Here is a 13521-nt window from a genome sequence, read left to right on the forward strand (position 1 = left end):
GAAATGGTGAAAGACTGATCAACATGTGTAAAATGTTTCAGTTAAAACTCATGTCCACACATTTCCGCAAACTGTCAAGAAAAGCCAAAACCCGGAGACATTCAAATCCAAACCTAGGCGAATTTCAACTGGACCACGTAGTCATATCTAAAAGGTACATCACGGAAATTATGAATGTTAAAATAGTCAGAAATGGGGAATTCGAATCAGATCATTATCTCTCTAAGATTAAAATAAAATTTCTCCCATCTAAACCAAAAAGGCGACCAAGAAAGTGATCACATACAACACCACTACAGCTAATATTACAAAAGAAAATATAGAAAAATTTAGAGAAGAAATTGAGACAAGTAAAGAAGGTGATTGGTGTGAACTCCAGATGAAAATAACTCAAGCAGCAGAGAAAACTTTAGGATTAGCCAAGAATAATAAGAAGACATGGTGGAATGAGGAGTGTGAAGAAGCACTAATGCAAGGAGCTCAAAAATGGAGAAAATGGAGATGTTCGAAAAAAGAGGAAGACCTTGAACAATTCAGACAACAAAGAAAAGAAACATCAAAAATAATCCGGAAAATCAAAAGGAACTTTGAAAATTGTCAGCTTATTGAAATAGAAGAAAATTTCACAAAAAATAATTCTAGAAATTTTTACCAAACCTTTAAACACATACTTAAAGGATATCAGGCACCAAGTATTTGTTTCAAAGATGAAAATGGCAAAATAGGATTAAATAATAAAGAAAATTGTGAAATTTTAGCAAATTTTTTTGAAAAGTTGTTTAACTGTCCAGTTCCAACAGATAAATTAGAATTTCCAGTGACACCTCAAAATCTAGAGGAAGATTTCCTACCAACAGAGCTAGAAATTCATGATGCCATCAAAACATTCAAAAACAATAAAGCAAGTGGTGAAGACTCCATTACAGCAGAATTATTGAAGTGGTCAGAACCACAAATCATAAAGGATCTACAGCTGCTTTTTGAGAACATTTGGAAAAGTGAAAAGATTCCAGTTAAATGGAAAACAGCATTAATCCACCTGCTACATAAAAAGGGAGACAAACAAAATGACAGTAATTACAGAGGAGTGACACTTCTGCCAGTGGCATACAAAATATTATCAAAAATTCTCCTCAACAGAGTGGTAGATCCTTTAGACAAACAACTAGGAGAATATCAGGGTGGTTTTCGAAAGGGAAGATCCTGTGCAGAACAAATTTTTAACTTAAAGTCAATAATTCACCATAGAATGTTAACCAGCAAACCAATACTAGTGTCATTTATAGATTTCAAGAAAGCATTTGGTTGTATAGACAGAGAAACGATAGATAAGGCCATTAGAGAATTTGGTGTTAAATCTAAGCTAGCAAACATAATTCGTGAAACACTAACAGGTACAGTATCTAAAGTCAAATTTATGGGAGAAGTATCTCAGCCTTTTGAAATAAAAACTGGTGTTAGACAAGGTGATGGTTTATCACCTTTACTGTTTAACTGTGTTCTAGAAAAAATTGTAAGAATCTGGAATTCAGAGCTAAAAAATCACAAAAATGAGCCAATAACTCTGGGAAGGAAAACAAATGGAATTAAGGTAAACTGCTTGGCTTTTGCGGATGATTTCGCAATACTTTCAAAAACCTGACAGAAGCAGCTACTCAAATAAACATTCTGGAAAAATTAGCAAACAGAACTGGTCTCAAAATTTCAGCAAAAAAAAAATCATGACAAACATAAAAAAATGCACCAAAATACATAGGAACACAAATATGTAAAATAGAGCGAGTAAATAAATTTAAATATCTTGGAGAAACTATACAACAGAATGGACTAGAAAAATCTGCAATAGATGTAAGAATTAACAAAATGGAAAGAGCATACGGTTTGACCAAAAATATTTACAACAAGAAATGTATATCTAGAAAAACAAAACTAAAACTCTACACCACAGTGGTACGACCAGAATGTTTATATGGATATGAAAGCCTAACGATGAACTATAAGATGGTCAAACTAGAGGTACTGGAAAGAAGGATTATTAGAAAAATAATGGGTGCAATGAAAACTGCAGATGGGTGGAAAATAAGAAGTAATGAGGAGATCTACAAAAATATAGAGAAAATATCTGAAGTAATGGCCAAACGAAGATTAACCTTTTCTGGACATCTCTACCGAATGGGTGGAAATAGACTAACAAAACAAATACTCCTATATTTCTGGAAGAAGAAATCGACAATAGCATGGATTACAGATGTAAGAAAAGATCTTGAAAGAAACAACATCAAAGAATCAGAAATAGCAGAAAGAAACCGTTTTAAAAACAAAATACTAAATTTGGAAGGCTTTCAAAGCAGAAGAAATAAAAAATTGGGAACAACATGGACAGAAGAAAGGAAGAGACTTCATGGGGAGAAAATGAGGGAATACTGGAAAAATACGAAACAACAACAAAGGAAGAAGAGGAATTGAAGTTGTTAACGTGATCCTAGTTGGTCAATGTTGTTGTTGTCGTCTTCAGTCCTGAGACTGGTTTGATGCAGCTCTCCATGCTACTCTATCCTGTGCAAGCTTCTTCATCTCCCAGTACTTACTGCAACCTACATCCTTCTGAATCTGTTTAGTGTATTCATCTCTTGGTCTCCCTCTACGACTTTTACCCTCCACGCTGCCCTCCAATGCTAAATTTGTGATCCCTTGGTGCCTCAGAACGTGTCCTACCAACCGGTCCCTTCTTCTTGTCAAGTTGTGCCACAAACTCCTCTTCTCTCCAATTCTATTCAATACCTCCTCATTAGTTATGTGATCTACCCATCTAATCTTCAGCATCCTTCTGTAGCACCACATTTCGAAAGCTACTATTCTCTACTTGTCCAAACTATTTATCGTCCATGTTTCCCTTACATATATGGCTCCACTCCAATACTTTCAGAAACGACTTGGTCAAAAAAAAAAAAAAAAAAAGTGTGTTTCAATTCAGGATGTAAACTTGGTAACGGCATCAACTAGTAAACAAAATAGGATGTAAGAAGAGGAAAGTTACAGAGGAGTTTAGAACTCTTCAAGAAAGTGGATTGTAAACTATTTTTTGTGGAATATAAAACAAAACCCACATGTCTGATGTACAATGAATCTGTCTCCATTCCAAAAGAATATAACATCAAATGGCATTGCGAGACTAAACACGTACTTATGTTTGATAAGTACAAGGGACAATTTTGACAGAAACAAGTAAATGACTTAAAAAGGAAACTTTCTGTTCAACAGCAGATATTTACAAGGGCGAATTCAGAGTCAGCATGCTATGTGAAAGTGAGTTATGCAGTAGTTCTAATATCGGCAAAAAAATCTAAGCCATATTCAGATGGCAAAATAGTTGAGGAATGCTTAGAGACCATCATTGAAATTAGTAAGATGTGTGGATGACAATGGAAGACAAATTAAAGATAATTTGAAAAATCGTGCATCTGAGTTTGTATTTTATTCTCTAGCTTTGGATGAATGCACAGATACGGTGAATACAGCCCAAGTGGTGATTTATGTCAGCGGTGTTCATGCCTATTTTAATGAAACAGTAGAATTAGCGCCATTGTATCCATTTAAGGATATCACGAAGTCACAAAATTTGGTCGGAAGCAGTTATATCAACATTAAGTCACTTCATGTTAAAACTTAACAGTGTATCAAGGTTAACAACATATGATGCTCCAGTAATGGCTGGGAAACAACAATATTTAGTTCGATTGATTGAACAGAAGGCCCGCAAAGTTGGCAAATAGTCGATACTAAACTTTCGTTGCATTATTCATCAAGAGAATTTCTGAAGTTTGTTGTCAAGACAGTGAACGTTATAAAGACGAAAGGACTGAATCATCATCAGTTCCATGAATTTCTGAAGTCTTTGGGTTCAGAGCACGATAACATTTCATTTTATACAGAAGTAAGATGGCTAACCTGTGTGAAAAATGTTGAAAAGACTATTTGATGTGAAGCAAGAAATACAATCAGTTTTTGAGAGCAAGTCAAAGAGACTCCCCAGGTTCGAAGAGAAAATATAGGTTTTTGACTCTGCGTTCTTGGTCGATATAACTAGCCAACTAAATGATGTTAACACTTGACTCCAAAGAAAAGATCTGGTGACTAACATCATTCATCATCTTATTTCTGCATTCCAAATGAATCTTCAGCATTAGGAACAATAATTCCAACAAAAACTTCACACATTTTCCTACACTGTCAAAGCAATCTGATGTCATACAGCCAGCAGAGTTGAAATACATTTCTTTGATATCTGACTCAAAATATAAATTTAGAAAGCAATTTCAAGATTTTAAGAAATATTGCCTGCTTTTTTCTGTATTTGCTATGCCATTCTCTGTAGACACGAGATCAACAGTGGGATATTTACAAAATGGAATGCTGCAAAATGCAATATGATGCACAGTTAAAAAGATAAATTTAATCAGTTTGGTTTGAAAGAGTTCTATAAAACATATTTGGACAAGAAGAACCATGCAGCATTTTACAAACATGCTTCAAAAATGATTTTATTGTCTGGAAACACTCGTGCATGTGAACAGCTTTTTGGTCGGATAAATTATATCACATCACAAATGAGAACACGAATTAGTGGTGTTCATCTGCAAAATTCTTTGCTTGTAGCAACCACTTGCCCGTTCAGTCAAACAAAGCCAGACATCCCTCTAACATTGCATTTCATCAATAGTGTAATAAATGTTCTTTCCTAAGATTTGTTTTATTTTCTTTAAAAATAAATGAATATTTCTTGCTTGTTTTGGTTCACAAAACAAAAATTGGTAATGTGGCCAGTGGGGAAATCACCTCTTGAAAATTTGGGCCGCCTGCCAAAAAGGTTGATTACCCCCTAATGTAGAACCAAGATTTTACAAGGTGCATAGACACTCTGGACTGTACCGGCTGTCCTTTTGGTGGGTGAGCCAGCACTTGGTTGCTGTGCAAGGGGTTGATTTGACAGGATTTGTTCCAGGCCGAGAGCTGTCACCAACATTTCCTCTCTTGTTGGGCTGTGATACTTTCATGTCAACTCTATTTATATTCACCAACCAATGTATCGACATAGACCACAAACACTCACCTATGTCATTTTGATGTCACTTACTTAGCTCATTTGGGTGCAAACAAGCTCTCCCCTAAGCATAATTAACAAGGAAAAGTTTAAAAGTGATACACTAGAGGTCAGTGTGTTCACATCACCAGAGTATGCTGCACTGCCACTGGCTACAGAAGGAAAACACAGACTCCCACATATTAGATTCTGACACCTTCCAATGTACTTCATAGTTTTTGGTTTAGCTCACCATGATCATCAATCTTTGCTTTTTTTCTAATTGAACATAAAGGAAAGATCTCTCAAAAATGCATGTTTTGATATACAATTTGTGGTCACAGCTCATTGGAAAATAGTTCAATTATCTTTTATCCAGACACAAAATTTCAATTTTTGACAAGTTTTTACTTGAATTTGCACAACTGTGATTTTTAAGAACTGGTGACATTCATTTCCACACTGTAAAAACACTGTACTGTACATTTAATTTCCTCCACTTACACAGGTTTTATACAATTTACTGGAGGGTTACTATTTTTAATCGCATATGCCAATTACATATGTTCTTGTTCATATCTTTAGGGTTTTCATGTTTTCCTCGATTCTGCATTTTCCTCAATATTGGGTTTTTAAAGTCTGGACTGCACGAAAACATAAAATAGAAGTTCCACTGTATTCCTAATTCTTTGCAATCTTTTACATCCTTTTACCAATTTGAGAAATCTTATTTCTGCTGCCTGAATGGTTCGTGTTTGTGACATCACTCCCTTTCATAAAATAATGACACACCTCAACCAACCTGATTCTGAGTAATTTTTTCCTGTTCTGTGCTCAATTTCCTTTCCAAGTACTTGAAGGTATACTGGATCAAAGTTCAACGGTTTTAAAGGTCTCTAATATTATTGTCAAATGCAGTTTTGCAAGCTATTCTGACATATACCAATGTTCCTGTTATGCTGACAGAAAGAAATAGTAACAACTACCACATTATATTGAAAAACAATGTAAAATGTCACAAATGATTAAATATTAACACACATTAGACATGAAATGAAACAAATATACAGTTACCAGTCACAATATGTTTCCACAAAATGTTTTGGAGGTTTAAACCTTCGTAAGCAGGTGGATTCATGCGGGTTAATATGACATTTGTGTGTTGTTTTACGACTTTGGGATGAGAATAAAGGATATGTTGTAGGGACAGTTCCCACCAGTACAACCCAGTGGTCATACCAGTGCTCACAGGCTTTTCTGCCTTGTTAAATCACTTACACCAACACATTTTGTAAACTCTGAAGGGAACGCAGATGGTATCTATACACACAATATTAAACCACACAGATACACCGGATGATGGAGGTTTAAACTTCTGAGTCACATTGAGGAAATAAATAAATTGTGAGTGGTAACAGTAAACTTGCTTTATTCAATACTGATAATCGTCATGGTATACTTTTTTTAAATTAAACACCAGAAATTCCATATTCTGCTATACATACCATCACAAGTAAAGGTTACAGGATTTTCATCCTTTTTAGAGTGAACAACCAATTTTATGCTGGTTCTTTCTGCATATGTACTTTCCAGAGTTGGACTAATGACTAAACCGACATTTGTATATGGATCATCACATGGAAATTCAGCTGAAAAAAAGGATTAAAAAAATAGTGAACTTAAGTCCCATAAATTCACACAATTATGGACAACAGCAGACAAGTTAATAATAATGGAGAGGGACTGTGAACTGCAAACACATGCAGCGAGGTTACTTACATCGAAGTTTTTTAACCATATTATGGAAGGCCAATAGTTCCGAATTTTGATGTACTGTACTGCACTTTCTTACTCTGACATTTTCGTACAGTCGACTTTTTGTCTTTGTCTGAAAAATGAAAAGCACTTAAATAGAGCTAAGAATTAAATTACTTCAGCAAATTAAAAAAAATTACAAACAGGAAGTACCCTTCTTTCAAGAGAGGACCTTCTCCTTTCAATTGTACTCCAGGCAGCTGAGCTACGTGGTGGCAGTGGTGGTGGTGTTGTGACTGTAGCTGGGGCCTTCTCTTTCACAACAGCTGCATATACTGGATCTGACTGAGAGCCATCACATGATGGAGCATGCATGTAGTCGAAAGGATCATAAGCGTCATAATAGCTGCCCGAACATTGTGACTCTGTATCGTCCACCGCTGCAGAAATTTAAATTACCAGTTTACATAATATTGTAAATAAAATTGAGCATACATATACATCACTTGCACTGTTTCTAACATTAGAACATGATTTAATGATTGATTAATAAGTACTCCTAGGCAACTGGTTCTCACCTTTTACATTACACATTCTAGAATTCTCTTATTACTCTTATTATTTCTCTCTTAATATACAACTTACTGCCCATTTGTCTTTCTATTGTACTGTGCTACCAAGTGCTGTAACATCTTTATTGGTTATAAAGAAACACCTTGAGTTAAGGATTCAAGCTACCTGTCTTCATAGGCAACTACAGCAAAGCAAATGTTTTCCTTCCATTTTTACATGTATCTTAAGTTATTATGAGAGGCACAAGAAAGTGAAGGAAAGAGTAACTCCCTTCTATGGCACGGACAAAGCAATGAGGCACTAGCTAGGATGTGGAAGAAAATCAGCTATGTTCATTTCAAAGCAACCATCGCGGCATTTATCTTAAGCTAGGGAAACCATGGAACACACAAGACTCTGCAACTTCAAGAGAATTTTAGGCTTAGTGAGAGTCCACCTTCCAACACCTCCCTAGTTGTCATAGGCCAAATAGAACAGAACCCTAAGCTTTCCTTTCTAGAACTATTGTTCTTTACATTTTTTCAATGATGGGCCTCTACTGCATGATATGCAACTTATAACTTCATTTTCTATGAAGAATCACAATTGTTATACAAAAACAAGTACAATTTGCATCACATATTATCTTTTTCTGGATTTTACATAGATATGGTCTGCAGATCTGGCTGCTGTGGAACAAGTCATAGTTTCCAACACTGATATATCTAGAAGTACTGTATGAAGTGTCTTGCAAGTTGAAGGCCAGCTGCAGCAAAAAGAGCAGATGGTCATCTGACCCAGCAGATGCTGCTAGTGGATGTGGAGTTACCAATCAGTTTGCTCCAAATGAGTATTTCTAATACAGTCATAGCAGTCTACGAGAAAACAGTGGTGGTACTCATTTGATGAAAAAGAGGGAATGAAGCAGTGTACTTTACATGATCCATATGAAAGTATTTTCTCCGAGAATAGATTGCATGTATAATGGCAAAACTTTTCGTGTTAAGTGTGGTTTGATGGCTCAGTAAATAACAACCAGATTACAAATCCAGAGACCCGAGAGTTTTTTCCTGTCACCACTTCTTCCAACTCTGGTATTAATTTGTTAACTTGAAAAATACTCAATTGCACTGTAGTACAGAGGTCATTCTAAATAGTAGTTCCCCCTACAGCTGGATAGATAAATCAATTAGGTCAGATGAAAGCACTGTCTCCACACCTGCAATGGGTGTTTCACTAGGAAAATCAGTCACAGTACAAGGAACACCAATAATTTTCATGTAGATTTTGCCTTCTAATCTAAGGTTCAGAATAGGATCATGGGCTCCTGTTCAATATAAAGCATGAAATTTGGAATTATTACCAACTGAAAAGAAAATTAAAATCTTATCTTATTAGCTGCTCTTTCTACATATTATACGAACATCTATATTCACAGACTGAAAAGTTCTGGTAGCTAGATGGCAAGTACAAGTGTGTTTATAAAGCTGCATAACAAGTAAGACATTAATTAGTACTCAGTATTTACCGACATAGGTACATATTTTCTATGAAAAATGTCATTCATATTTTCTATGAAAAATGTCAAGTAAATATTATGGTACTAATAGCATGTAAATATCGGCTATCTACTTTAACTGAAGAGGCAGTGCCTTTTTTTCCACAAAAGTAGAAACTTTCTTTTTAGTTTAATAGAATAAATTTAGATATTATAAGTGTGAACAGAATTAACCGTTTCGTGACCAGTGGAAAGTACAGTTCTTTCATTTTTGTTTTTGCTGTTAAGTCCAATAGTAATCAGTGTTCTCACTTCTAACTTGTGCTGCCATCTTTTTATAGTGTATTAACTATGAATTTGTCAAACTGGTGTGTAGAAGCTGCTGTTCATTTATATTGTTAGTCAATCAACGTATCAGCACTGTTTCCGAGTGAAACAGAGCAATTATTTTAATGGCAAGAGCTTTTTTTACTTTTTCTTTCTTTCTTTAAACTCTGTGCTATTCTTTTGTGCGTGGAAAGAACTGCATTATATTTATCTACTTTTACATTTACCAAGGAAACATACAGTGTCTGTATAAGCTAACTTTCAATGAAAATCACAGATATGTTGCAGGATAAGGTAATGGGAACTATTTGTCATATTTTATGGACTATAAGACTCACTTTTTCTTTAAAAACTTGCCTCCAAAATTCATGTGTGTCTTATGCTCAAAATTAAAATAAAAATGTTCAGTGCTTGATTTAAAATTCCCGTCAGTCTTAAAAATGGCCTTATATTCGATGCTGCAGCAAACCTATCTCTATCAGGCAACAATGGATTCAACTGGCAGCAGGAGTGCTCCGATGCGGCAAGCATGAGCAGCAAGGATTCACAAGCTTGCTAACACTGTCTCCCCCCGCCCTGCCATCACAAAACCCAGTACACTGTCTAACCTATGATCCATCACTGCAGTCTACGGTGCCAGTGAACTGTAATTAAAAGTGATTTTTGGTGTAGATAAAAGCACAATATTTTTGTTAGTAGCTATTTCCATAACAGAAAAAAAATAAAAAGCATTCATATGATGTGAGCTACAAATTAAAAGTAATAGCATAAGCAGAAGAACATGGAAACGGCAGCTGAGTGGAATTTCAGCATTCCACGTACATAAAAAACCATTCGCAATTGACCGGCTATTAAAGGGGAATGGAAAAAAATGAGGAAGACTAAATGTGCAAATAGAAGACTGAATGCAAAATGGCCAAAACTAGATGATGATGTATTGAAATGGAGTCAAGGACACCTTCAAAAAGCCACTGGAATTAATACAAAAATGTTTCAAATAGATGCTCAGAATGTAGCGCTACAGTGGAACTTTAGAGACTTTAAGCATGAAGTTGGTTAGTGCTACAGGTTTATGAAGTTTCATTGATATAGCATGTGAACCAAAACAAAAATCTCGGGAAGTGCCACAAGATTAGGAAGAGAAAATATTATCTTCCTATCACTTTGTTATTCAACACTGATAGAAAACCAGTGTGGAACTAAGCCAAATAGTGAATATGGATGAAACTCCTCTGACATTTAATGTGCCAAGTAACAGAACCGTTTCCATGGAAGGTGCTAAAACTGTAACTATAAAAACAAGCGAACATGAGATAATGGACAGAACTGTTCACAACGTGTAGGCTCTCACAGTCAGCAACTTCATTAGTTAAAACTTCCGGGCTGAGAGGCCGTGATCGATCTGTGGAACTACTACTTCCTGACATTTCATTGCCAACTGTGGGTAATATCTTCCGACATGAGTCAACGACTGGCTGCAGGCCATGGAGGTCCAGATTATATAGAGAGCATAGTGGGCACCACCATACATCATATGGGGCCGACTGTACATCTCTCTCTGACTAACGTCATTATTCTCGATTGAAGGTAATTGATTGTCACATCGTTGGTGCAGAGGTGACAGCCTTATCTTATCTAACTTTAAGCCTTCCTCTTTTCTATTAAAATTAGTGTGGTGTTTCTGAATTTATGTTCTGACTAGCACGCTCATCTCATTAAATTTTATTTCACGATCACCGTATTTAAAACATGTTCCGCTACAGCTAATTTGTCGGTATGTCCCAGTCGACAGTGCCTTTTTTGTTCGGTTAAGCACGTTTTGACACTTCTTTTCGTTGTTCCAATATAAACCTTCCCACAGCTACACAAATTTTACACACTCCAGGAGTTGCTAAGAGGTGTTGTGCGTCTTTCACTGATCTTGAACACTCACTCACCTTCTTGGTGGGTCTAAAGAGTGTATCAATATGAAACTTGGCCAGAATTTTCCCAATACGGTCCGTAACATTGAGAATAAATGTAAGAAAAACTTTTCCAGCTGACAGTTGTTGTTGCTGAATGTTGTCAGACACTTTTCTTCTGAGGTGAAGTGCTCGATTTATCTCTTTGTCAGATTACCATTTTTCTTAAAAGCCATTCACAAATGATTAAGTTCATCTTGCAAATAAAATGGCTCACAGATCTTATTAGCTCTGCCCACCAATGTTTTAATGACACCTCTCTTCTGCCTGGGATGATGGTTCAATTCCTTATGGAGGTAATGGTTGGTATGTGTATCTTTTCCATACACTTTATGCCCTATAGAAAAGATACACATGCTGACCATTACCTCCATAAGGTTTCGAACCATCTTCCCAGGCAGAAGAGAGGTGTCATTAAAACACTGGTGGACAAAGCTAATAAGATCTGTGAGCCAGTTTATTTGCAATATGAACTAAATCATTTGCGAACAGCTTTTAAAAAAATGGATATGCTGTCAACAAGATAAATCAAGCACTTCATCCCAGAAGAAAAGTGTCTGACAACATTCAGCAACAACTGTCAGCTGGAAAAGTTTTTCTTACATTTATTCACAATGTTACAGACTGTATTGGGAAAGTTTTGGTCTAGTTTCAAGTTGAAACAATCTTTAGACCCACCAAGAAGGTTAGTGAGTGTTTAAGATTGGCAAAAGACGCACAGCACCCCTTAGCAACTCCTGGGGGTGTATAAAATTGATGCAGCTGTGGGAAGGTTTATAATGGAACAACGAAAAGAAGTATCAATACCTACTTAATCGAACACAAAAGGAACTGTTGACGGGGACACACCGACAAATCAGCTGTAGCAGAATATGTTTTTAAAGATGGTGATCACAAAATAAGATTTAATGAGAAGAGCATGCTAGCCAGAACATCGCATTATTATGAGCACATATGTATAGGGAAGCTATAAAGACTCAGAAACATTACAATAATTTTAACAGAAAAGGGGAAGGCTTAAAGTTAGACAAGATATGGCAGTCGACTTTGCACCAATGATGTGCCAATCAATTATCTTCAATCGAGAATAATGACATTAGTCAGAGAGAGATGTGCAGTCGGCCCCAAGTGATGTACGGTGGTGCCCTCTACAATTGGGACCTCCATGGCCTGGCAGCCAATCACTGACTCACCTCGGAAGATGTTGCCTGCAGTCGGCAATGAAACGTCAGGAAGAAGATGTTTTGCAGATCGACCACAGCCTCTCAGCCCAGAAGTTTTAACTAATGGCACAAAACTGTTGTCATTTCGTCATGTGCTGACTTAATCCAATGATAATTTTCAAGTGCGAAACAATGCCAAAATCTTTGGAAACACTGCCAGGTGTTGGTGTTTACTTACATGACAACAGTTGGATGGATGAGGCTGCAATGAAATTATGAATTAACAGAGAGTGAGAGAGAGGGAAAGGTGCTTTATTGAAAGAGAGTTCTCTTTTTGTACTAGATCAGTTTAATAGACATTTGAAAAATTTTGTGAAAAAGAAATTGAAACAAGGAAATACAGAGCTTTCTGTTGTTCCAGGAGGACTTGTTTCACAATTGCAATCCCCTGATGTCATGATAAATAACCCATTTAAAGTGTGCATAAGAGAAGAATGGAACAGATGAATGATGGATGAAACCCAAAATGAATTCAAATAAAATGGAGCTTTAAAATAATCTACAAATAAACACATGCATCACAGGATAAAACAGTCATAGTATAAAGTGAGAAGAGGCTTTTGTTAAAACTTTCAAGAAAAGCGGCTTAAGTAACATTCTTGATGAGTTAAGGCCACCTTATACATGAAGAGGAGAATGATGATGACACAGAGGAAGAAGAAAATTCAGATGATTTTCAGGCACTTTTAATGGTCAGTTCAGTTATATAAACTGAATTCTTTTTAACATCCAGCTTTGCATTATAATAATAACAATAACAAAAATGTCTGTGGTCATGGGTGAGCTCTCTCTCTCTCTCTCTCTCTCTCTCTCTCTCTCTCTGTGTGTGTGTGTGTGTGTGTGTGTGTGTGTGTGTGTGTGTGTGTGTGTGTGTGTGTGTTTTCCTCCCCTTCAGTAAAGGCCTTGGTGGATGGTGGCTGAGAGCTCATTTTGTGACAGTCTTTTCAACATCTACATCTATGTCTACACAGATACTCTGAAAATCACACTTAAGTGCCTGGCAGAGAGTTCATCAAACCACCTTCGCAATAATTCTCTGTTGTTCCAGTCTCAAACAGCGCGTGGAAAAAACAAACACCTCTATCTTTCCATGCAAGCTCTGATTTCCCTTATTTTATTCTAATG

The 13521-nt window shown here is 36.2% G+C and overlaps 1 protein-coding gene across 3 annotated transcripts in view; it reads right to left on the bottom strand.

Annotated features, from left to right (window-relative positions):
• Window positions 1-13521, bottom strand: part of LOC126412349 (phosphatidylinositol 4-phosphate 3-kinase C2 domain-containing subunit alpha) — a 250635-nt gene that overhangs the window by 187888 nt on the left and 49226 nt on the right. For all 3 annotated transcript variants that reach the window (XM_050081901.1, XM_050081902.1, XM_050081900.1), the window contains 3 exons: window positions 7049-7275; window positions 6860-6968; window positions 6586-6729 (listed from right to left, as the gene is read on the bottom strand). In XM_050081901.1, the coding sequence (XP_049937858.1) occupies window positions 6586-6729; window positions 6860-6968; window positions 7049-7275 (480 nt within the window). The remainder of the gene's footprint in view (window positions 1-6585; window positions 6730-6859; window positions 6969-7048; window positions 7276-13521) is intronic.

Source organism: Schistocerca serialis, chromosome 7, assembly GCF_023864345.2.
Source record: "Schistocerca serialis cubense isolate TAMUIC-IGC-003099 chromosome 7, iqSchSeri2.2, whole genome shotgun sequence".
NCBI classification, from domain to species: Eukaryota; Metazoa; Arthropoda; class Insecta; order Orthoptera; family Acrididae; genus Schistocerca; species Schistocerca serialis.